Source organism: Sciurus vulgaris (genome assembly GCF_902686455.1).
Source record: "Sciurus vulgaris genome assembly, chromosome: 1".
Taxonomy (NCBI): Eukaryota; Metazoa; Chordata; class Mammalia; order Rodentia; family Sciuridae; genus Sciurus; species Sciurus vulgaris.
Genome location: NC_136461.1, coordinates 29,209,659 through 29,235,837, shown reverse-complemented (window position 1 = coordinate 29,235,837; position 26,179 = coordinate 29,209,659). Strand labels below are relative to the sequence as shown.

Here is a 26,179-nt window from a genome sequence, read left to right as displayed (position 1 = left end):
CCAGAATATAAAGTTCAGTGGCAGTGGTATTAAGAGAGAAACCAATTTAGCAGTTAATTTTATCCCCAACTACTCAACATTTGCTCCATGCAAAGGTAAAAGTTGACTTTGGAGGGCTGAAGAGGTAGCTCAGTGGTAGAGCACTTGCCTAACATGATGAGGCCCTGGATTTGATCCCCATCACCACAATCAATCAATCAATAAAAACAAATGTGACCTCGACATTCCCTCTTACCTTATGAAATCCAAATACTTTTACACCCCATCCCAATGGTCGGTCTTCCCTCTTAATACAGGTTTGTGCTTACACATATACCCATTTTTATTGAGGCCCCCGTAGCCTTTTTCCCATTCATATAACAGATACTTTTCAATGGCCACCTTTTTTCACACTGTTGGGAATCTCCACACTCTAACAAAGGGAACTGAAATGGGCCTATCCATGGGAGAATCTCTCCCTAAGGAGGAAACTCTAAGCACACATCAGCTTACAATGTGTGTCTCTCCTTAGCTTCATGATGTTGGTGACAAGCAGGAGGACTCTATTACATATCAGGGCAGGTATATAGTATCACCTGCCCATAATGGGCTATCCAAGGAAAGTCCTACTTCACCTTCCACCTAGCTGCTTTGAGATCCTAAAGTTTTTTTCTTTTTCTTTTCTTTTCTTTTCTTTTCTTTTCTTTTCTTTTCTTTTCTTTTCTTTTCTTGTGGTGCTGGGGATTGAACCCAGGGCCTTGTGCTCACAAGGCAAGCACTCTACCAACCCAGAGATCCTAAAATTTTTATTTACTCTACTACAGAGACCAACATGCCAACAAAACTTTCTTAGTCACATGTGAGCTATAACTTCAACTATCCATACAATGTCCACATGCCAGACATGCCACCCAGGGTCCTTATCTCAGTGTCCATATCTCTGAATTCTCACTTCAGTCTTGACCCTTGGAAACATTCACAGCAACTACTACCGTCACCTACATACCTCACAAACAAAACATACTAGAGCCCTAAATAAGTTCAAACACAAAACAAACTTTTTCTAGCCTTGAACTCTCAAAGCACCCTAACGTACCTCTCCCTGCCTCTCAATTGGTCCCTGGATAACTCCATGCCTCCTCCTCTAATCCTGGAATTAGGAACCAAAGGAAGATGAGCCCTCACCCTCCATACAAACACTGAATGAGTGCTGTCACTAGATGCTTCTCCTCAGGAGGAGACTGCATCAGCTCTAGTACAAACATCACTTTCCAGGGAGAAGAGCACACCTCTTCAACACACATACTTCACCCTTCTCCACATTCATTTCAGAGATTCAGCTGGACTTTCCTGTCATTCCCTGTGCTATTCCATAACTTCCTGAAGCAGGCAAACAGTATCCCTGAGGGCAAGGATTATCTAGTTTGCCATCTTGAAAGATAAACCCACCACATAGCTCTAGCAATTATGCCTCATGGCTATACCGAAGCTGGGATTCCCTGGAGATGACAAGACTTGGTTTCAAGCACCAAGGGACAGACCCAAAATAGATTCTTCTTGCCAAGCCCTGGCAGTCACCAACTCACAGCACCTCATAAGGGGGTGAGTTTGAGCAGCACGAGGACCCCTCACTGCTCACCACACTCCACCTTAATAGGCTTTAGGGTCAGGAATCCAAATCACAGTTTGATTGCCCTTGAACATGCCCTCCTACCTCCTCCAGACCCCATGAGGGGTTGTGGCTTGCCTCCAAAGAAAGGGTACCCTCCTCTTCTGAGAAGGATGTGGAGCTCTTTTCAGGTTCCGTTTCTTTAGGCTGGATCCCATGTAAGTGCAGCCCACCACTGCCATAGCCAGAGGAGGAAGGCAAAATGCTCACAGTTACGCCACTGATGGATAAATCACTCTGAGAAGCAGGCAGTCGGGGACCCTGCGGGGGCACCCGACCCACATGGGCAGGCTCTGTGTGCCTAGGGCCTCCCAACTGGTCCAGAGGTGAGGAAAGAACAGAACATTTGGCATTCCAGGAACCTATCTGAGGGACACTCAAAGTGCTCTTGGTTCCTCCCTCCACACTCCAGCCCTTTGAAAGTTGGTCTTCATTTCTTGTGTCAGGGGTGTTGACTGTCCCAGGCAAAGTGTTGCAGCGAAATCCAAGTAGAGTGCCTCCTCTCTCCACTGCAATCTCTCCTTGCAAAGGCAGAAGCACAGCCCTGCTGCTGCAGGATGCTGTCCTCGGAAATTCCACCAGTTGGCTCACCGACTTCTCACAGTTCCTTTCCGCTGGGTTATCAAGCAGGTGAGCGATGACAGTCATCCCCTCTTCCAGGGAATCCCAGACCCCTCCAGCAACTGATGACTCATTCTCTAACAAAAGATGAGCAGTCTGGATCTCCCCCTGGAATCTCTCCTTCACCTGCACGATCATCCCCTGATCACCCACCTGTGAGTTGGGGGCTGAGTCCTCACGCAGCAAAATGTCTGAAGGGAGACACTCTACCTCTCCCACTCCGTCCTCTTTTTGGAGACTCACTGTTAACTTCGTTAAGGTTTCAGTCTCTTTAATGACTCCAGTTCCTTCCAAAGGTTCTTCCTCGTGAGATGCTTCTGGAGTCTGGACTTTCTTCCCCCTCCACTTCCTTTTGAACCGAACCCTTTTCTTTGGAGATACTGGAGCCTTCTCAGGAACAGCTATTGACTCTTTCGGCCCCTTAACACAGCCCAGTGAATTTCCCATTTCTTTCCTCTCCTGATCTCAGCAAAAACGTAGCTAAGCCAGTCTTGGGATGCCAGAGAAATTCCAACCTTGGCTTCATCGGATTTGATGCACATTTAAAAACATGCACTATGCCGGCAATTCCTCCAGTTCTTCCTCCCTCCCTCCCCGCCTCTCTCTGTCTCTTCCAGCCGCTGCCGATTCAGACAGCCATCTTACAGGCTCAGAGCTGCAACAAGACAAATTCAAAGCATCTCACTGCAGTTCAGAAATCACTTGACCTAAAAGCAGACAGAAACCGGATTGGCTGCAGCTTCCTCTCTCCAAATATGAGGTAATTGGAACACTGCCCTCAGTAACACAAACAGAAAGCAAAAAGGAGCTAGAAACAAGGGGAGGGGGGAAATTAGGGAGGGTGAGGAGGAGGGGGAAATGTAAGAGTAAATGGAAAAGGGAGGGGAAAGGAAGAGAGGTAACGTGGAGGAAGGAGGAGGAGAACAATATCAAAGAGGGAAACAGCAAGCCAGCTCGGCTGGAAGCAAGGGAAGGGAAGGGCCAAGGAGAACCAGGGCTGGAGAAGCTGCAATTATGGTTCCCAAACTATGAAATGAAGTAGATTTTAATTGTTGCACTAAGGTGTCCAGTAAAGGAAAATATCAGGAAAGATAGACAAATTCTCAATTTCTTTATGTCAGAATAAAATTATTTTAATCAAATTTTAACCCAAAGAGAAACTAGAGCCTACTCCACACAGTGAAAAAAAGGAACACAGGTTTTAAAGATCTAGCCTCAAGTAGCATTTACTTCCTTCCTTTTCCCTAAAAATAGGAAAGAAAAATGCTGGCTAATGACACCTGGACATTGATTTTGAGTATATGTGAAAGGTTGAGGGAAAGGGTATTGCTTACAAACACAACAGAGAACGCCAACAAACAATATTTGACAAACATTCAACAGTAATCATTGATGGTGGTGTTGTCACTAATAACATTTTTTTCATACCTGTTATATGCCAATCACTATAAGAAGCTACATACATGGATTATCGCATTTAATTGTCACAGTAACTATGTGAGGTCAAAACTATCACTTAACGTTTTACAGGTAAAGAAATTGAGATTCATGAAAGTTGATTAATGTGCCCAAGATACAAGCAAGGAAGTGGCAAAGCCAGACATGAACTTCTGTTTAAGACTTTTCACTTCGACACCATGTATATTACATATTATATAACTGCCATAAGAATGGAAATCTGTACTCAGTTGAATGAAACAGGAACTTGCCATTCTGAACTGGCACCTGGACTCTGCAACAAAGAGGTAATACTTGCTGCCAGTTGGGAGAAAGAAACTGACACGAGGCACAGGTGAATTTTACTCAAACTGCAACAGGAAGAAAGTCTAAACTAGATTTTAAAAGTTGGACTTAAAATCATCCTGTGATAGCAATTAGATTACTCCACCTCAATTTGTTCAGCATAGTGTTTGACAGATGAGAAAACACTACAACCTAAACAGCCCTGAATGGAGTGGAAGAGGTCATGTGTGTTTCTTCCCTATTCTTTGTTCCTGTGACCACTTGCTGCAGGGCTGGGGATGAACCCAGGGCGGTACACATGCTAGGCAAGTGCTCTGCGCTGAGCTGCACCCCCACGCCCAACTTTTTTATTTTTTTTTTAAATCCTGGCTGCAAGTAATACTCCTGCCTCAGTCTCCAAAGTAGTACAGGGCACCACCACACTTGGCTGCAGTTGTTTAGTCTACACTACAGATCTAGACCAAGCAGAAGAGGGAAGCAGTCAGCCTGGCTCTGTGTAATCCTTAATGACTCTATTAGCACAGCTCTTAACCACCTTAAACACTTAATTAAACCATGTCCTCCTCAACAGGAGAAGCCCTAAACAACATCTCCCTAAACAGCCCCTTCTGATGCTGCCCACCTGCTTGCAGACTGCAGCAGGCAGGCATTTCTCAAGCCTTTCCCTGAAGGCTGATGGCAGAGCTGCAGCACCATCTTATGGCCACCATAAACTACAGCAAGATGGAAAAAGGCATGAAAACTCAGGACAGCAAATCACTTAATCAGCAAAGCCCCTGCCTGACATTACAACATGAAGTCCTCTCAGTAGCTACCTTCAATGAGGAAAATGCGAACGAGGGAACTCTTTTTTTTTTTTTTTTTTCCTCTGAACCAGGGATTGAACCTAGGGTCACTTTACCACTGAGTTACATTCCCAGTCCTTTTCATTTACTTTGAGACAGGGTCTCACTAAGTTGCTGAGACTGGCCTCAAACTTACATTCCTTCTGCCTCAGCCTCCCAAGTTGTTGGGATTACAGGCATATGCCACCACAGCTGGCAAAACTAGGGAACTCTTAAGTCATACACACTCCAAGGCCTAAACATGAATTTTTTAAATTAAATACAAGCAAACCAAAAATTCCTAAAACTGATCATCTCAGGCAAGAGAGTCAGTGGCTTAATATGACTACTACAGCTATAAGGTTTCTGAGAAGCCTACCATATCTACTTCCGTGAGTCTTGTCTTTTTTAAATTTCTGCATGTACCAGACACAGTAGGCCCTCATTTCCTCCTGCTCCAAAGAAAAACTGGTCTTGGACAGGAGAGAGATTTCAATAGCATGGAACCAAGTTCAGATTCCCAGCTTGGTTAACTTAGAAGCTAAGTAGTTTTTTAACTAATTTAATAGATGATTCAGTTTCCTTACCTGTAAAATGTGGACACTACCACCTACTTAATGGTGTGGTAGACAGGGTTAATGAAATAATGACTATAAAGTACTATAGATCAATGCCTGATCTATAGTAAATCCCTTTACTTTCCAATTATTTCCAAGATAAAAGTTATGAGACATCCCCAGACCTCAGGGGAACTCTAATATATAATAACTCTTTTCTTGACTGGGCTCTAAGGAAAGTAGATATATATTCCAAGATCCAAGGTTTGGTGGCTTGCTTTCCCTTCTTATGGGATGCTTTTACTTTTTTTCCTAACTTAACTCTGATCACAAAACTTTCCCCTGGAACTTTTTCTCACCTAGCCTGGGCCCTAAACATATGGCCTGCTGCCTTCTAGGAAAGCAGATTTGGGGTATACCTACTCTTCATGACCTCTTCTTTGACTTTTTCCAGTTAACCATTTATTGCCCACAAAACTCCCAAAGAGACAGTTGGAGTAAAGAATTCATTTATTCCACAAACACGGATGGCATCTCATCTATATGCCAACGCTAAATGCCATTGTGCACAAAAATACAGACCTCAAGCCTAAGACCAACCTTTATCTGAACTCTGAATTTTTTTCCTAACGTTCAGAATGCTATAAATACACACTTGTATTTAACAAACATTTGAGCAAGGTACAGTGGCACACAACTTTAATCCCAGTCACCTGGGAGGCTTAGGCAGGAAGATCACAAGTTCAAGGCAAGCCTCAGCAACTTAGGGAACCCCAAAGCAATTTAGCAAGACCCTATCTCAAAAAAAAAAAAAAAAAAAAAAGACTAGAAATGTGGCTCAGTGGTTAAGCACCCCTGGGTTTAATACCCAGTACAAACAAAACAAAAATATATTTGCAAGCTGGAAAACTAATATCGAACTACAAAGGATTGATAATATCTTTTAGAGGCAGAAGTGGTAGTGCACACCTGTCATCCAAGTGATTTGGGAGGCTGAGGCAGGAGATTCACAAGTTTGAGGCCAACCTTGGCAACTTAAGAGAGGCATCTTAAAATAAAAAATTTAAAAAGTGGGGATATAATTCAGTGGTAAAGTGACCCTGAGTTCAATCACCAGTACATCCCCCACATCTGTTTAATTGCAAAGATGACTATACATACAATGATCATACATTTTTCTAAGCCCATGAAAACCCCTACCATTTAGGACTCAAAGCATTTTAAATCCATAAACCACCAGTCTCAGAGGTAGTAGCAAATTTTTATTCTGGAACCAGCCTACCCTACCAGATTATTCCCTTGAGATGACAACCACCACTATATCTGCGCGCACATCATTCTCCTACTTCACTAACGACACTAACAACAGAAACTGGCTATGATGACTATTTTATTGATCTCCTAACATTTGACAGCTCTTCTCTGGATTTCTGTTTGGCTTTATATAGTATGTGAGCTAGGTGAGAACAGCTAATAGATATACGCATGAGAGAAATGAAAACATGCATTAACACTAAGACTGTTACAAAAATATTCATATCAACATTATTTATAATAGTACTCCCCCTCAAAAAAAAACTACCCAAATGTCCATCAACTCCTGAAGAGAAAAACAAAATATATGATATACCCATACAACAGAACACATTCAGCAATGAAAAGAAATGAAGTACTGATACATTCCACAACATGAATGAAGCTCAAAAATATTATATTACTTATTATTATTACTTAATAATTTAATAATATTAATATTATTAACTGAAAGAAGTCAGATATAAAAAACCACAAATCAGATGATTCCATTTATATAAAGTGCCAAAATAGAGAAATCTAAAGGGGTAGAAAATAGATTAGTGGTTACCTAGGCTAGTGATGGGAGTGGGGAATAACTGTAAATGGACAAGAGAGATTTTACTCTGATGATGAAAATGTTCCAAAACTGGATTACGGTGATGGTTACACCATAATCATAAAAGCAATGAATTAAACAATTAAAATGGGTTAACTTTATGGTGTATAAATTATACAATAGTGGAGTTCTTATAGCTATTAAAAAATGAAGTTCTATAAAATATTCATTTTCCTAAAATAAACCATCAACAGAATAATAACCAAAAATATGCTTTAAAACAAGCAACTATAGTCAAAAGAAGAAACAGAGTAGAGGGGGTAGAGATAGAAGTTAGACTTCTCTGAATCTACTTTGTATTCACTGTTTTAAACTTCCCTTTGGAACAATGTAAATAATCTACATAGTGTAATAAAACAAAAGGGGAAAAAAACAATCCCTAAAGACTGAAAGCAAATGAACACAACTAAACCTACTTGTTTACTGAATTGGTGATTTAACAAAACAGAGAAATTATGTCAAATGACTAAAATGTTTTAAGGACAAAAGAACTGCAAAGAATTGTAAACCTCTATGTGCATACTGTTATGGTAACACTGATATCATGTTGATCACATATAATATTTATGATTGTGTGTGGATGAAAAAGAGGATAATTATATTACTGTTGTTAAAATAAGGAATTTCAGTTTAAGAAAAAAAGAATAATATAAAGGCAAAGAAGTTAAATAAAACTCTGGAATGCTACATTTTAATCAGAAATATCAGTATAAATTCATGATTTTTTAAAAAAAGATATATACTAGCTCTGCATGCACGCGCGTGCACACACACACACACACACAAGCCTAGAAACAGTGAGCAACCTGGCAGCACTCAGACTGTGGTTAAAATAAGGAAATGGTTCCTTGGAGAAATTTAGAATTTCAGGTTTGGGACAGGAAATACACAAAAAGAGTTTGAGACATCTCATCACATAAGAAATAAAGGCAAAGACTTATCAAAGACCACTGGGGTCATGCCAAAAGATTCAGAGTTAACTTGAAAAGCTCATATTTGTCAAAGATACAGCTATTTGAGTATCAGGAAGAATGATAACTAGGTTGACTGAAACATATTGAGTCTGTTAAAAATCCATGAGTTGGAGAGGCACTAAAAACACAAAGGTCAATATAGAAACGTTCATTGGTTACCTTTGGAGAATCTTAGGGAGTCAACTAATTATTCTAAAAACTAACTAGAGGGAAAGATAGATTCATTTGTTTTGTCTTTCCCATAGGAACTATCCCTCAGGGTAGCTGATGAGGTAATTCTTCCTTATAGAAGTACTCCTACTGAACAATGAAAAAGGACTAACAGAATTTGTATATCACCATTTTTCAACTTCTAATGAAATAAGGGAACTAGAAATGATGATCAGTAACTACTAAAACTATTATATGTATCATTAATAGGGAACATAGGATGAATGGATCCAATTGATAAAACCTGAACCCACTTACCAATCTTAACATTCCTAAAGACAGACAAGAGATATTATATACATTCTGATGTGCAGCAACAAAAGCACACAATACCACCAGCCTTGCAAAAAACATTTAACCTGGATGTGACTAGGCCTTGGGTCTACAGCTAAGCCATTGCTTTATGGACAATACAACACAGGAATGGATGGAGGACAGTTTTAGGAGCTATCCCAGAGATCTTAACAAACCTTCTAAGACATAGACCTCATTTCTTCAACTAACTGTAAGGGGGAAAAGGAGAGAAAGAGAACACAACGGATAAACCTTGTTCAGATTCTGATCCAAACCCCAAAACTACTTTTTTTAAAGAAGCAATTAGGAATATCTGAATGTTTGATAATTTTATGAAAGTGTTAATTTTTAAGGTATGACAGTATTATAGTTTGCTTAGATAAAGACTTCATTCCTTTCAGATACACACTGAAATATTTACAGATGAAATTATGTGAGGTCTGGGATTTTCTTCAAAATAACCAGCTGAGATTTGAGAAGTGGATCAGGATTTAGATGAAATAATATTTAATTACTATGAGTTAATAATTATTGAGCTCGATTAGGAGTACATGGTAGTTCTTTGTACCAATTTCTCTAGTTTTATGAATGTTTGAATTTTTTCATAGCCATTATTTTTCCTTGGTGGTGCCGGGGACTGAACCCAGGGCATGGAGCATGCTGGGCAAGCACTCTACCACAGAGATACACCAACAGCCTATGACAAAATTTTTAACAAGGTGGGGGTGGGCAGTGGGGGAGGAAGGGAGGGAAAGGGAGAGAGGATAAAAAAAAGTTTTCCTGGTAGAGCTGTTTAGAAAAGGAACCACGCCACTACCTCCACCTCTCTGTCACAGAAAAGTTTTAATTAACTGATTCAGGGTTCATTCTGTTGCCCCTTAGTTTAGTTGTCATCAGGGTAAACAGAAACAGTGGATATTACCTCCTGCGTAGAAGAATACCTTGGGTACACAATGATGGCAGGTTTGTGGCCAATAAACAAAAACAACCCCCTCATGCCAAGTGTGGTGGCACACCCCGGTAAACCCAGCAACTCAGGAGACTGAGGCAGAAGGATAGAGTTTGAGGCCAGCCTTGGCAACTCAGTGAGACACTATCTCAAAAAAATTTTTTAAAGTGTTGGTGCTATAGCTCAGTGGTAGAGCACTCCTGGGTTCATCCCCAGTATGGCAAAATAATAATAATAATGATAATAATTTAAAAACTCTCCTCTGTTGATAAAAATTCCAGGGGAGTGGGATAACTGGTCAAATGATGGTTCCATTCCACACAACAGCGATGTAGCCACATCAATGTTTATAGCAGCTCAATTCACAATAGCTAAACTATGGAACCAACCTAGGTGCCCTCAACAGATGAATGGATACAGAAAATGTGCATATATATATACAATGGACTATTACTCAGCTTTAAATAAGAATGAAATTATGGCATGTGCCAATAAATGGATGGAGCTAGAGAATATCATGCTTAGCAAAATAAACCAATCCCAAAGAACTAAAGGCCCGAATGTTTCCTCTGATATGCAAATGATAATTCACAATAAAGGGTTGGGGGTGGCACTATGGAAGAATAGAGGTACTCTGGATTAGACAGAGGGGAGTGAAAAAAGGGGAAGGGGTAAGGGAGTAGGAAGGATAGTAAAATGAATCAGACGTTATTAACTTATGTGCATATATGACTACACAACCAATGTATCTCTACATCATATACAACCAGAAGAATGAGAAGCTACATGTATGTGTCAAAATGCATTCTACTGCCATGTATAACTAATTAGAACAACAACAAAAAGAATTCCACGGGAGGGGCCTGGGGCTGTAACTCGGGGTGGTAGAGTGCTTGCTTAATATGTGTGAGGCACTGGGTTCAATCCTCAGCACTGCGTTAAAATAAATACATTTAAAATAAAGGTCTAAAAAAAATGTCCTTTTGAAAAAAGAAAAAAATTCCAAGGGAGTGCCAGATGTGGTGGTAATTCATATAATTCTAGCAACTTGGTAGGCTGAGGCCGGAGGATTGCAAGTTTGAGGCTAGCCTGGGCAACTTAGCAAGTCCCTGCCTCAAAATAAAAAAATAACAATAATTAATAATAATGACTGTGGATGGAGCTCAGCAGTAAAATGCCCCTGGGTTCAATCCCAGTACCAAACAAACAAAAAAGAATTCCCAGGGGGTAACTCTAGTCCTCCATGAAAGCTCATCAAAATTCTTGTTCCCACTTGCCAACTTCATGTTCCTGGTTCTCCATATATTTAAAGCTTGCCTGAAAACACCCTGTGATTCCATAAAAATACCTCCACACATTCCTAACCCTACCCATGCTGAAGAGTGATAGCACTGGCTCCAAACCAGAGCCCCAAGAAACAAGACTTCTCAGAATTTTCTTCAGGGTCTTAGGAATTGACACCTGCTATTCTGCCTTCAACCAGAAGGTGGCGGTAACTCTCCAAATAGGGGGGTCACACCCTGGGAGTCAGTATCTTAAGTTACTAGCCTTTTCCCAACTGCTGAAGGAGTGCTCCCTTTAATCCACCATCCTAGTGTGCAGCAAACTGGGTATTGGAGAGCTGAGAAATCACTTTGTCTGGTCGGACTTAGCGTGACTTAAAAAAACAGTCTGTTTATAAAAATAGTACTGTTCTTAAAAAAAAATAAAATAGAGCAGTTCTTTTCCAGTAGCAACACAGACTTTAAAAGAATTTCCCATTTTAGGACGAGAGAGCAACAGGAAGGCCATATGACCACTGTTTGTGGGTGTGATATGAGGTTGTGCTTATGAATACATATAGAAACCCAGCTACTACGGTGTTACATTTAACCAGACTGGTTTAAAGATCATTAGAGATGAACAAAAGTCTACATTCAAAGCAGGATTATAAACCTCCATGCCACTTTTCTAAAGCTTCGAACCAACATCTCTCCCACCTCATACCCTGAGTCCCTAAAAAACAAAACAAAACAATTTTGACTTGGCTCAATAAATAAATTTCTAGTAACCAGACTGCCAAAGACAGGCCAAACCACAAACTGGTAAAAAATTCCTCCACTTCATCATGCAAATAATTAAAAAGTTCTGGGTTTAGGTAAAGTTTGTCTCCAGGTCAACCTTAATTTTCCTTCCAACTCCCACCCACAGAGAAGGACACCTCCATTCTGCCTGAGAAGGCAGGGCAACTTTGTAGGTTGTATCCAAACCAAGCAACAGGAGCCCCAAACTTCACAGACCCTACCTGGAAGTGCAAAATAATGGTCCAGATCAGGCCTAGGGTCAGCTTGGGATTGCCATCTGTGATGTCATCATTGCGAATATTCACTAGCTTCACCTGAAAAAAGAAACAAAAATCAGTCTCAGAGCTCTGGGACTTTTTTATTTTATTTTTACATATTTTCACCATTGATATATAGTTGATTTATTTTTTTGGTAGAAGAGTCTTAGAGTTTCAACACATGCAAATTCATGTACCCACCACACAAAACAGTCCCATTATCCCAAAAGAGTCCCTTGTGCCACCCGCTTTGTAGTCAAACTCTGCTATACTCCTCTAACTTCTGACAAGCACTGATCTGTTCCTAGAACCTCACTTTGCTACTTTGCTTTTTCCAGAGTATCATATAAAGGGAACCGTACAGTAAGTAACCTTTTGGTACTGGGGGCTTGGGGGTTTTGTTTTGTTTTGTTTTGTTCCACTCAGCATAATGCCCTTGAGTTTCCCATTCAGTTGTTGCATGAATCAATAATTTGCTCCTTTTCACTGCAAAGCAGTATTCCATTGAACAGACACACTATGATGTGTTTATTCATCCACTGAAGGACTTGCGGGTTATTTCAGTTTTGGGCAATTATGAATAAAGTTCCAACATTCACGCGTGAAGATTTTGCGTGAACATATGGTTTCATTTCTGTAGGGCAAACTCCTGGGAGTAGGATTGCTGGGCCATATGGTTTATGTTTAGCTTTATAATAAACTGTCAAATTATTTCCTGGAATGGCTTGACCATTTCACAATTCCATTAGTAAAGCAATCTTATAAGCACATAGTATTCTAAAATGCTTTTTTAAAAATTCAGTCATCAGACCCTGACTTCTTTTCTCTTCTTTTTTGAAGTTAAGAGAGATGTCTCTTCTCCCTCACCAGTCTTCTGGCCTGCTCTCACCTCTATTTTCCCTCCCTTGTCATAAATAACCCTATCTGTCATGCCTCCCATCCCTGCATTATTAAAATCTCAATCCAACAACACAATGTGCACAGGTACACAGGGCTTCCCTAGGGCGACCAACTATCCTATCCTAGTGTGCTTGAAACTGAGAAGTTTCCTGTGGCATGGGATTTTAAAACTAGGTGTACACTGGGTAAACCACCCTACTTCCACCTCAACCTTGTTAGTCTTTTCTATCACCCCCTCATGGAGCTCCTGTTCAACTGCGAAACAGTCCTTGAGCTGTCCTCTCCTTATCTCTTTCATTGAAATGAAATCTGTGCCTCTAAAGGACACTTGTGACCTCTCAAATAGAAGCCTTATTTCCCTATGACGCAAATGTTCATCAGGGCAAGTTTTCCCCTTTTCTATGTCTAAGTCTCCTCTTCTGTTCACTGGGTGTGGGGCAGAGATAGGAGTACCTGCCTATCCAGTCTAAGAATTCGGTTTTCTATTCACTGGTCACCAGCAACCCACAGTTGGTGGGTGGGCAGTACCAGTCACAGTCACATTCCTCAGTCCCACCATCAGGTTTCCCCTTTTACCAGGAAGTATAACCCCTCAGTCAGACCAGCTTCTAATCTCTACTAACCTTTCCTTAATGATCTTGGTACCTGACTCCTACTCTCTTCTTCTCCCTCATTACCTGCCATCTTTCTTGGTAATTCAGCAATCCTGCTGATGACCCGAATGTCACACTCTCTGCACAGTTTGCCAGCCAATTCAATTCTGAAGGTTTTCATTTTACTCTGCTTTGGCCACCTGCACAGCTACAACTCGGACCTCACCACTACTGAGAACTGCTCTGGAGACCCCATCCTCCTCTGAATTCACAGTTCACACTTGCTCACATTTTCATTCTATCATAGTCATCAAATTTGCTTTTTGGCCTTTTTTACACTTCTAACTAATCATTTCTTACTTCATTTTGTCCTTGAAGGCCCCTCAGGGTTTCCCTAACTCTATGCATAGACATTTCAATGCTGCTTCCTCTAGCGAATGGCTCAGCAACCTCCACTTCTACCATTTTCAATTTATTATTTTCAACAAATACTTTATTAAATGTCAATTAGGAACTATTCATTATGATGGGTGCTAAAATTACAATGTTGAATAAAATCATGTTCCCTCTCCTCACAGAGTCTACGGTGCAATGGGAGAGAGAAATAACAATAAAGGGATAAATGTTATATTAAAAAAATTACTATGGAAGCACAAAGAAAGACAATTGCCCAAAGTAAGGAGAACTGCTGATAAGAATAACAAAAATGAGTTGATTCCAAAAATATGCATACTATTTAATGTCATGTTGACCCTTGCTGTTGCTTGGCAACCCTAGCTATACCAAAAATCTTTTCCATAAAGCTCACTCTAAAGAGATGAATCCTTTGGCTCCCTCATTCATCTTACTCCCTACCACAAGCCACCTCTGTATTTTCATCGCTCTTTTCCATCCTGCTCCCTATCTCTCAGAACAAGAGTCATTTTTCTTTTCAAGGTAAACCACACCATACAGCACACCAAACATCTGTGTTCTGGTTCTCATCGCTCAATCTCTGAACTTGGTTCCATCAATTAGGCAACAATGGGATGAAGGAAGGTGTGCAGAATCCAGCGTGAACAGGGAGATTCACTAACCTACATGTCAGAGAAGCTCCAATCAAAGTCTGCTCTAACTTGATGGTTTGGGGCGGGTCACTTCAGCTGTCCAGATCTCAATCTTGTATTCTATAACATGAAGAAACTGACTAATAGATCTATAAGGTATCCCGCATAGCAAACATTCTATGACTTAATCATACTCATTCCCAATCTTATTCTCTTCACTGGCTTTTCCTCCTATGTCTAAAAATATGCTGTTGTCTTCCTTTTCTAGCAAAGGAAAAAATGTCTTTCTCCCTCCTAGGTCTGCTGTAATTTTATACTCTATTGAAACAATTTTTTAAGCCATAACTGAATAGCAGCTAAGACTTGTCTCAGGCCTGATGTAGCATCCAATAATACAGGCCATTCCCTTGTTCTGTTTTCATGACAATGTAGCATTTTGTGATGCTACACATTTTTTCCCATCGTCTTTCCTGGTTTAAGTTTCATCTTCATTTTGACTCCCAACTACAGTGGGCCCACAGGGTTCCATCTTTAGCATTCTTGTTCATGAACACTGTCCCTCTCAAGTAGGTCACAAGTTCTATGTAAGGACACCTAAATGATTTGTTCAACCACAATGAAATTGCTCATCTGCAAGTTAAGACCCAGAACTGGCTCAGTCAGATTTAGCATTTTTACTAGTAGCATGAGAACATCCTTAAATCAGATATAATGCCACCTTTCCCCAGCAGAATGGGGAAAGCATGAGATGGTCTTACCTGTCGCTGCTTTAGAAAGTCCAGGGCAATCTGCACATTTTGCAGCCTATGGAAACGCATCCTGCCCTTCTCTCGGGGCTACAAACGAAGAAAAAGGATGTTCATTTTCCAATTTACCCACACATATTCTTTCCTCTTTCATTTCAAGGACTAAAAGATCACTCGGGAATTCCTCACAGCTGAAGCCAGGGGTGGGAGCATTACATTACAGCACCCTTAAAAGCAGAACCTGTGTGTGTTTCACCAGGCTCTCTGTGTTCCCACCGGACCCCAAATGCCTTGTGCAACACTATGTACCTCACAAACACACAATCCTATTTGACCACTAATGCTGAATCAGTGCTGCGGCTTCGCTACAGGTTCTTTCATGGTCATATATTGTAGCGTTTGACACTGTATGTGAAGTTAACGGGAACAAAGACTGTAGCTTGATGGCTCCCCGAATCACAGTTAAACTTTGAAGGAAAAAAGCAGGCCTAATTGCCTATTGCACAGTAGTGGATGGAGCCAACCTTACTACAAACCTGGCCAAAGGAGCTTAACTAGAGGGAGTCAATGTCTGACTATTAGGGAATGAGGCATTACAGAAGCTCAAAAAAAGTTTTTTAAAAATTCAAAATAGGAAACAAAAATCAGGATGTAACCAATTTCCCAGTGTGATGGGTGTGACTGGAGGAAAACCACCCTTTACCCCAGCAAGAAATAACCAGAACAAATAAATTTTGATGGTAAGGGCTACTCCACATAATTAACCCAAGAAAGTTCTTTTCTGTACTCAATCTTATAAGTCATACAGCCTGGGGAGAGAAGCCCTCTCTAACTGGTACCTCTGACTCAGTTATTACCTCTGGACAGGAAGTAAATAAAATCTGTTTGCCTGGTGAGTAGTGCAGGAATGGCTATCTACCTCTGAACATTTTCTTCTGCTCTCTTCCCAATGGTGCTTTTATTTTACTAAAAGTAGGACTAAGACATCACTCTTACTAGGTAATTCCCAGTTCATCTGTAAATATCAAATTGGTATTAATTAAAAGCTGAAAAAAATATAAGATGGTTCTGTGGTTGTTATCTGCATGGAGGAAATGTTGCCCCATGTTTCCTTTTGCAAAAACTAGGCCAACACCTGGAGAGATAAGGATGGAAGTATCTCTCTGGGCACCCTCCAACACTTCTAGGCAACATTCCCCAAATAGGATCACCTACAGAGATGCAGAGGCCTCTTTGGGCAACAGAACAACTTGTTAAGTCAAAGGTTTAGGAAATATCTTTTAGCAAGAACCTCTTCTTAGTAACTTCAACTAAATTAACTGTGCAGACAGCTTAAAAGATGACAGATTGCAAAACAAGATTATAAGGCAACAGGAAAGAGATCAATGAGATGAAAAGATGACTTTTAAGAGGACACAGAATGGGGATATTGTCTAATCCCTATTTTTAGAGAAAGATTATGGGTTATAATTTGGAATCTATGAGGAAAAAAAAATTCTTCTACACATTCTAATCTTGACTTCTAATGTACCTTCCATTAAAAACAGGTAGTCTCAGAACATGCAAGTTAAATCTCTATCCTCTACAGCAACTATGATATTATTGACCAAGGCCAAAATATGTCCATGCAGTGAGTTTGCAAACAACAGGCTATTTTGAAAACAAATGGCATGGTGTATGGTGAGAACCTAAAGGCCAGAGAGGTGGAAAGACAGTACCAGTTAGTCTAGACTGTGGAGCTCAGAGCAATTAAGTAACTGTCATGCTGTCAACTAAACTTTTCACAATTTGGACTGCAATGTGTATTCAGACAACATAGGCCATCAGAAAGCTATGAGTCTCCAGGTCACAAAGGGACTTGACAACTCCAAACACCAGGATTCTTTTTGTGCCAACCATTCTCAGATAAGCAAAACAATTCCCATCCCAGAATCAACTAACAGTGGCAAGAGGCACAATTAGTTTTAACCACTTTCTTTGGGATCCAAAATCCCAAGTGGAAAGAGAAGGCAGCAAATGGTGACTGAGCTACTTGGAGACCTAGAGAACCTCAGACTCTCTGATGGCCCTGCAGTGCCAGCAGTGCCAGTTGGGATGCTGGCACCCTCAGGAGGACCTACTACATCATCATCATCTTCCTCCTCCTGCTCCTCGCTGTTTGTATGGCGCCAGGAGGGCATGCTCACCAGACGGAGGGTCTTCAGCCCTGCTGGTTCCTTTGACCACCAACCAAGGCAAAGACACAACAAAGGAACAGGAAATTCACAACACAAAGATGAAATGGAAATAAATGCAACATTAAAAAAAAAAAAAAAAGGTAAAAATAAATTTTAAAAAATATCCTCCCACCATCAAAAGAGACACAAAACCAAATCAAGAACAGAGCTGGTACGCTGAACATTTAAAAGTTGGAACACATCTTCAATGCTCCATTGCCGCCCACCCTCTCTGCATTTGTGAATCAACTAAGGGAGAAAAAGATGAGAGTTACAGTGAAAGATATATCTGGGTGGGTTTTGATGAAAAGATGATATCTAAGTACTTGATCTCCAAAAATACTTGTAGGTTTTTAAGGGTTAGGAAAATAAATTAGATTGGAGTATCTTAATCTGTTTTGTAAGCAATGCCACCAAAAGGACCATTTTCCAATAAAATTCAGTAAAAATTCATCAAATATACCAGCCTATCACCCAAAATGTAATTTTAAGTGCTGAAGAATAAAGTCCATCACAGTGAAAATGAAATTTGATTACTAATTAGATTTGCAAATGGGGGCCAAAAGAGAACCAGAATTACATGTGCAAACTATGCTAATAAAAGCCTCTATCAATTTTGGTCACTAATAACTATAAAATTGGGGTGGGGTATACAGCTCAATGGTAGAGCATTTGCCTAGCATAAACAAGGCCCTGGGTTCAATCCTCAGTACTGCAATAAATAAATTAATTAATTAATTAATAATAATAAATAAATTGCACTGTGAGGCGGGGGAAAAAAAGAAAACCAAAACAAAAGGACCAGGAGAAGCCAAGCCCCAATCCTAGAAGGAGCTAAGTATCACTAAAGCAATAAAATCTAATGTGCCAAAGTCTGTTCCTTAAAACATAACAATGACTAAGAACTCACCAAAGGCAGTGAGTGGGCAGGATTCAGACTACTAGAGCTGTGCACCTCTTAGGTTCTCTTTTCCAACAGATGTTTCCAATATTCAACCCTGGACTTATCCAAATGAAAACTGCATTGTCTATGACACTAGAAAAAGAACGTGAGCCAAATGGGAACACTTGCTTCCATTAGGCTCAAATATATGAACCAATGGGCCCACAAGTGGTTACTCTGAATCCTCAAAAATAAAGCAAGTGTAAGAATGATCCTCAGTACCCATCTGCCTTCACACATGAAGGTGTTTCCCACAAGCTATATTTAATACAGTCTGGGGAAGGCAGTCATATTTAATTAATCAAGAAGCCCAAAGGAGCTGCTCTCCAAGTCTATGCTCAGACATCAACTTCAGCACCTCTCCCTACCTGTGAGACTCAATGAATCATCAGAGGGAGAAAGTGAGATAAACTGAAAAAAATAACTCCAAACACCTGGGCCACTGCCCAGCACTCAACAAGATGTGTCATAAATAGGGCCACACTTGCAGGCCACTCCCTAGGAGAAAAGAGAAACTCACCAGCTTGACGCCCGAGAGGACCTCCAACAGAGAAATCAGGTTATGGCCATCCCGCAGGTCCTCATACAAATCATTGATATGCTTGCGGACCTGTGAAGGGAAGTGAACAGACTGTGATTTGATCTGAAATCATTTTATTATTCACCTCGGAATCTCTGGTTCTAGGTAAATATGAATTTAAAAATTTGAAACTGGAAGCAATAATAAAATTTAGGAATTCTCAGGTTGAGGTAAAATGCATAGGAAGAGCTAACATACCAAAAATGTGTGTATGTGTGTTTTAAATTGAAGCAGAATTATTACATACACTAAGCAACACTGAACAGTATTCTAGGAAGAATGGACAAGGAGATGGGAAGTCTTAATTATCCTGATATACCTCAAAAATTACTATGGGTCAAAATGTAATCAGATGACTAATGAAGGACAGATGTGTCCAGCAAGTGTCAGAAAAGTTCTGTGAAAGAGGTAAAAGCTAGGTCCAATGTTTCATAGGATGTACCTCCGATTTAACCCCAAATGCTTCTAATAGTGAATTTGGAAATTATTTTCCTTCTAGGAAATTTTAATTACAATTTTATAACTAAAACTATGGAAAAACATCTCACTTTGAAAAAAGGTGTGGCTGTTGTCAAACAGTGCTAAATGTTCTATGTGTTAACTGTCCTACACATCTGAAAGGCATTATTATTACTCCTATGTTAGACAAGGGTTGAATAACTTGCCAAAGGTCATCAAATGGGAAAACTGGCCTCAGTTTAGTTTTTCTGATTTTATAGTCTCTGCCATTACTATGCTTTGTGATCAGCCATTATCTTGTTTTACTTATTTATTCCACATATTTGCCTTGTGAAATTCATTTATCACCCCATTCTGTAGAATAAACTGAAGAAGTTGGGGTCTGAGAAGATCGATCACAAAGCTGTAAGCTAAGGAAGATTTGATTCTTTCCAAGTCTAGCAACAACTTCACCAAGTGATGCTCACAAAACAGAATCACAGGAATAGTGAAAATGGAATGAATATGATTTTTAAAATGTCTTTATTTATTACATGTATTTATTATGTGGTACTGAGGTTCAAACCCAGTGCCGCACACGTGCCAGGCAAGCGCTCATCACTGACCTCTAACTCCAGTCCAAGAATATGATTTTCACATAAATAATCTAGACAATAGAAAAGGTTAATTTCAGAAGTAATGGATTTCTAGTTACTAGAATTTTTCAAGTAGTCTGGGATTTGGGATTTTTACATTTCAATAGAAAACTATAATGTTGTATTTTTTTCCCCCTGTTTTGGTGGTACTAGGGCTTGAACTCAGGAAAACTGCACCTGCTCTGCAAGCACTATACCACAGAACTACATCCCCAGTCCCTTTTTATATTTTATTTTGAGACAGGGTTTCACTAGGCTGCAGTTTCTGGCCTCGAGTTTGCAATCCTCCTGCCTCAGCCTGAGTAGCTGGTATTACAGGCATGTACCACTACACCCACTAAGTATTTCCCAATTATAATATTCAATGCAGCACTCAAAGCAGAATAGGAATTGGAAAAAAACAAAGGCTGGACAATCTGGGAAGACTTCCAGGAAGAGATGGAACTTGGAGGATTAGCAAATATTTTGGCAGAAAGATGAGAAAGAAGCACAAGGCTACGTTGAGAGGCAAAAATATACAGTATGTGTTGTGTGTAAAGGAAGATCACAGGTAGATTATCCAGCTGGAGAAAATGGTTCATGATGAATTAGATCACAGTTTTCAAATACTGAATGAAGGGCTAGGGCTGGGGCTCAATGGTAGAGCACCTGCCTAGTACTGGGTTCCATCCTCAGCACCATATAAAAATTAAAAAATAAAATAAAGTTATTGTGTCCATCTACAACTAAAAAATTATTTTTAAATATTAAAAGAATATTATATTAGCTCTAGACATGAACACTTTTAAGTTTAATCTGCAATATAACACTTTCTCCATCACTTTTTTAAGTGTAGACAATGAATAAGACAAAACACCTAGCTCAGCTTTCGGCATTTGCTGATTTCCATGGTATAAATACTCCCGCAACAACCAATTTCAAGGTGAGACACTGAGAAGAAATGTACGGTAGCATATTATTGTATACTATTTCCATCGCAGAGATACACCAGACATAATTAATCTCAAGAGCACAGAAAACAGAAAATAACAACATGCAGTAAGATAATTATGAAGAGCTTTGAGTATTTACTACTTTTATTTTAAATATAATTTAAGTTAAAGTTATTAAATTTAATTTTTAATAATGGCTGTGTTTAGCAACAGCTTACAAAATTGCTAAACATTTAACATTTGCTCTTTTAAGAACTTATAAGCTGGCCCTAAGTTTTCAACATCCCTCCCCTCAAATGGGTTCAATGTTTCAAGCCTGCAGTATAGAACAACCATGGTGCATCACTAACAGAAATAAGCAGTCTTAAGGGTTGGAAGGGGAATGGATTTTGAGAAGTTCGATTTTAAATATGTTGAATTTAAAATTGCTGTGAAGGAACTACAAATGGAAATGTTCTTGAAGCAGCTGCAAATACCCGAACTCAATCTGGGTCAGTAAGTTTAGAAGTCATATGCAGAGGTGCTAGCTACAGACATGGGAAACATTGGGTTTCTGGGTTAGGGGCAAGAAAGAAGAGCACAGTGCTAAGGACTGAGCCTTAGGGAATAGCCAGAATTAGAAGGCAGGAGATGGAAAAGCAATCAACAAAGGGAGGGAGGAGGACAACAGGAGCAGTGAAAGAGGTAGAGGGAAAAATGCAATCAAGGCAGGGATGACTGGCAGTGCTAAATGCAAAAGCAGGGCTCAAAGAGGATGAGGACTAAGAAATGATTTTTGTGTGTGTGTGTGTGATGCTGGGGATTGAACCCAGGGCCTTGTGCTTGACAGGCAAGCACTCTACAAACTGAGCTATATCCCCAGCCCAGAAATTTTTTAATGTTCCCAAAAATGAGTTACAAAAAGTTCCCTTTTGTCATCTTCGTGCATATATCATGTACAAAAGGCAACCTCACCCTTATGCATAGGTAGAAAGAACCAATCACTTTATATAAATATATCAGAATAGGGCTGGGTGTGACTCAGTGGTAAAGTGCTTGCCTAGCACATGTGGGGCATGGGGTTGATCCTCAGCACCACATAAATATAAATAAATAAAATAAAGTTAAAAAAAATAAATATATCAGAATAGGATGTACTATCCTGTGTAACCAAAAAGAACAAAAAAATCAAATATAAATTAATAGACAAGCAAAAGGCAGTCTAGTATAGTAGAAGGAGAATGGGAGAGGGGAAGGAGAATGAGGTGGCATATCATGAATGGAAATCAAATCCCATGCATGTATGAATTTGTTGGGATGAACCCAACTACTATGTATAACTACAAAGTTCTAATTTTAGAAAACTTTCTTTTTTATGAGAATAATTTAAGAGAATGATACAATAGAAATCATTTTATAAATGAATGAGTTTTTAATATTAGAAAATATTAAATGTTTGATATAAAAAGTTAAGAGACAACTAAGTCAAATAAGAAAACTTTTTTTTAAATTATGAATTTCACCTTTCTTATTAGATATTATTGCAACAAATAATATATATATATATATACCTGAAGCCACGAATTGGTACAATCTTGTTTCTTTTCATTCCACAAGGGAACCAGTACATCATGTGATTCCTCTGGTTTTGTTTTGTTTTTATAACATGGGATCTCACTATGCTGCCCAGGCTGGTTTCAAGTTCCTGGGCTCATAGCATTCTCCTGCTTCAGCCTCCCAAGTAGCTGGGACTACAGGTGTTGCCACCTTTCCTGGATTCCCCTGCAGTGTTTATGGTGTTTTTGTTTTTGTTCATTTTTTAAAAGCTCCATATAAATGGGGGGAAAAGGAAGACAAATTTATTTTTGATATACAAGACCTCAACATGGTATAAAACTTGGGAGTGGGCATTGAATAATTATTTAAATAACCTATAGTAGGGCTTGAGAAACAAGTGACACCATGTTATACTAGAAAGTGAAATACCACAGGGTACTGAAAAGAAAAAGGAGGAACCTTTAAGTGTAAAATTAATTTCATATCAAGGTCTCAATAGCTTCTTCTAAAAAATTCCAGCTTTGCTTTACAACTGTAATAGCAAAATTCAAATACATCATTAAAAATTAAGATGAATACAAGTTTATTGTGTCTCTCAATCTTTGTCTGACCATAGTAACCAAATAACTATGAAAAGAAAACTAACAGAAAGGTACAGAGATGATGGGGGAGGGGAATATAGACAGACATTTTTCTTGGAGAATGTCCAACAAGAGAAAACAGTATGTTTCCAAAGCATACTGAACTCAGTTCTACCCACAGAAAGATATATAACTAGCTAACATTTACTGGTGCTTCTATGTCAGCAATTTTTTAATTGCAAAGATGGGATTTAGAGGGTTCAATTGACATCCCAAAGCCATACAGCTAATGAATGGTCCAAACAATTTAATACATGTCTAAAGTCCCTCCCTCTACACAAGTGTACTTGCCTCTGAGGTTTTCCACAAATCTCTTAAGACCAAGTCCAAGAGACCAGGTATTATAAGTTTTAGAGTCAGCCACCAAGTGAAGCCAATAGCGCTTAAGAATCATCAATACAGATGTTCATTTCCAACAAATAATAACCAGGTTCTTCTGTCAACAAATAAGAAAAGTGAAAACTTTCAACTATTCATGGCCTTCCCTGTTTATACTTCCTGAGAAAACAACTGTTAAAGGCTGGCAGACCATTTGCCTAGAGAGCACAAGGCCCTTAGTTCAATTCCTAGCAGCACAAAACAAAAACAAAAACAAAACAAAACAAAACAAAAAAGGAAAATTACTATTAAAATCAGTGAATGTCTTCAACTACAAAAGACTAATAAATACATGAAAAGATGATCAATATCTTCAGTCGTAAGTAAAGTGAAAAATCAAAACTACAAATGATAACACTCACTAGGATGGCTATAATAAAAAGACATACAATAGGGTTAGTGAGGACGTAGAGAAACTAGAACCCTCACACACTGTTGGCACAATGAGAAATGGTACAGCTGCTTTAGTTACTCAAAAGGCTAAACACAGACTACCATATGGTCTATAATTCCATTCTAGGTACATTACACGAGAGAACTAAAAACATGAGTCCAGACAAAAACTTGTAAACCAATGTTCACATGAGCATTAATAAGCCAAGAAGAAAATTCAGCAATAAAGAGAAATGAAATACTGATACATGATATGATATGGATAAACTTTAAAAACATTATGTTAAGTGAAAGAAGTCAGTTACAAAGGAACAGAATGCAGTGGTGCACACCTGTAATCCCAGCGACTCAGGATGCAGATGCAGGAGGATCACAAGTTGGCAACTTAACAAGACCCTATCTCAAAAATAAAAGTAAAAAGGGCTGGGAATGTAGCTCAGAAGTCAGTTATAAAGGATCACATATTGTATGACTCCATTTTTATGGGTTATCTAACACAGGCAAATCTACAGGGACACAAAGTAAATTGGTGATTGCCTATGACAACATGATATAGCAATCACCAATATGTGATATAGCATTCTTTGATGTCTACAGAAAACTTGATCCAGAAAAGCTTTCCTCTAAGACTATGTATTAGAAGGAAATGCAAGCAGCTCAATTACCTTGACCCAAACTATGTTGAAATGCAACATACAGGTCAGAGGAGAAAGTTCTAAAGAGAAGAGGATATTTTTTACCCTCATCTACACTTAAGATACAGGGGAAATGATACCAACCCTGATAGCTTTGGATGGATCCATTAATTGGTAGATCTCTAAACTGTAAGAGAGGAATTGCACATTGATTCAATGGCCAAACTTCTGTTTGAGAAAAAAAAAAAAAAAATCTAACACTAAAAAACAGACTACAGCTGCCCTAGACTTTCCACTCTGAGAAGACCTGGGCTCAACTGCAGGGAGCAGAGTGGAGGCCAGGAATAAGTACTGGAATGGGCAGAGTGAGAAGGGGAGCGAAGGGTGAGTCTCTTAGCAGGTAAGATTCTATCACCTGTTATGAAAAGTCCCTAAATTTTGAGGACTAAGAGGGTTCCCTTAGGATGAGGATGATTCTGAAAACCATAAGAGTAGCTTTATTTAAAGGCAGGCACTAGGGCGCAGGGAGTAGAGAATTCTGAGTACAACTCAAATCCAAATGAAGGACCAAAACTTTTGGTGGGGGTTGAGGTGCATTTAGAGTAAAATGAAGCCCTGAATAATCAGGGCCAGGCAGAGAGACAGCCAAGGAGTACCACCATAGGGTCACACTTAGGAAGCAAAGGCAACACTCCTTTTCTCAGCCTCTAACCAGCACCTGTTGTCAGTCACTTCAATTACACTCTGTTGCCAACATCTTCTGACATTTCCCAGTAGCATGAAGAAGTTAAGAGGTGTGAAAGTCCACACAGTGTTTGGGGATTGGTGAACTGTCCTGTGTGGCCGCCATGGAGGTTGTAGAGCAAACAGTGTGTGCTCCTTAGTGTTACCATCTGTTCAACTAAAACCTAAAATATACAGAAAAAAGTTGGAAATGGTAGTATCTGGAGTTTGAAAACTTTTGGTGGCACATCTAGAATTCTTACTCAATTTCCAGGAAGGCTAGTACTTTCTAGACTGTGTATATGAGTAAAAGTGCAAAGATTATTCCATCTGCTAGATTAAATATTGGCCTTTCCTTTACATCTACTAACCCCTTAAGTCAATAGGAACTAACCAGAGAAAGCATTTCTCCTCCTCCTGAGGACCACATACTTAATCCTTTTTTGACATTCTCTAAAGATACTCTTTATCAGCTACAAGGACCTAGAAATATGGTATAGAGAACTTAAATAAGAGCTCATTAGAACTATAGGTTTTTCTTTTTAATGATTCTGCCATAATAAACAGAACTCTTGAGTTTGTGGATTTACACTCTTAATTAGATTGTTATATATTTCAGTTGCTTACATTGGTTCAAATCTTTTTTAAGAATGAATCAATTGTGCTGTCAATTAATAAAGATTAATTTGCTTATTCCAGAACAAAATGTTTCCCAAAGGGAGATTTAGGAACGCAAGAGATTCTAGATCAACTAAATCTAGAAGTTGGGAG

General features: G+C 39.3%; 2 protein-coding genes across 13 annotated transcripts in view; both read right to left on the bottom strand.

Annotated features, from left to right (window-relative positions):
* MACF1 (microtubule actin crosslinking factor 1) overlaps positions 1 to 26,179 on the bottom strand; it is a 342,663-nt gene that overhangs the window by 197,242 nt on the left and 119,242 nt on the right. For 9 of the 12 annotated variants that reach the window (XM_079112948.1, XM_079112960.1, XM_079112953.1 and 6 more), the window contains exons 3-6: positions 19,017 to 19,106; positions 17,458 to 17,553; positions 15,350 to 15,427; positions 12,017 to 12,109 (exon numbers count right to left, since the gene is read on the bottom strand). In XM_079112948.1, coding sequence (XP_078969074.1) covers positions 12,017 to 12,109; positions 15,350 to 15,427; positions 17,458 to 17,553; positions 19,017 to 19,106 — 357 coding nt within the window. The remainder of the gene's footprint in view (positions 1 to 12,016; positions 12,110 to 15,349; positions 15,428 to 17,457; positions 17,554 to 19,016; positions 19,107 to 26,179) is intronic. The other 3 variants (XM_079112949.1, XM_079112950.1, XM_079112951.1) reach the window with 1 other exon arrangement.
* LOC306645701 (uncharacterized protein) lies at positions 680 to 5,862 on the bottom strand. The gene has a single exon (XM_079113701.1). The coding sequence runs from the start codon at positions 2,714 to 2,716 to the stop codon at positions 1,646 to 1,648; it is 1,071 nt and encodes a 356-aa protein (XP_078969827.1). The 5' UTR covers positions 2,717 to 5,862; the 3' UTR covers positions 680 to 1,645.

Excerpts from the sequence above, each read along its gene's own strand:
- LOC306645701 (XM_079113701.1), bottom strand. The coding sequence starts at position 2,716 with ATGGGAAATTCACTGGGCTGTGTTAAGGGGCCGAAAGAGTCAATAGCT.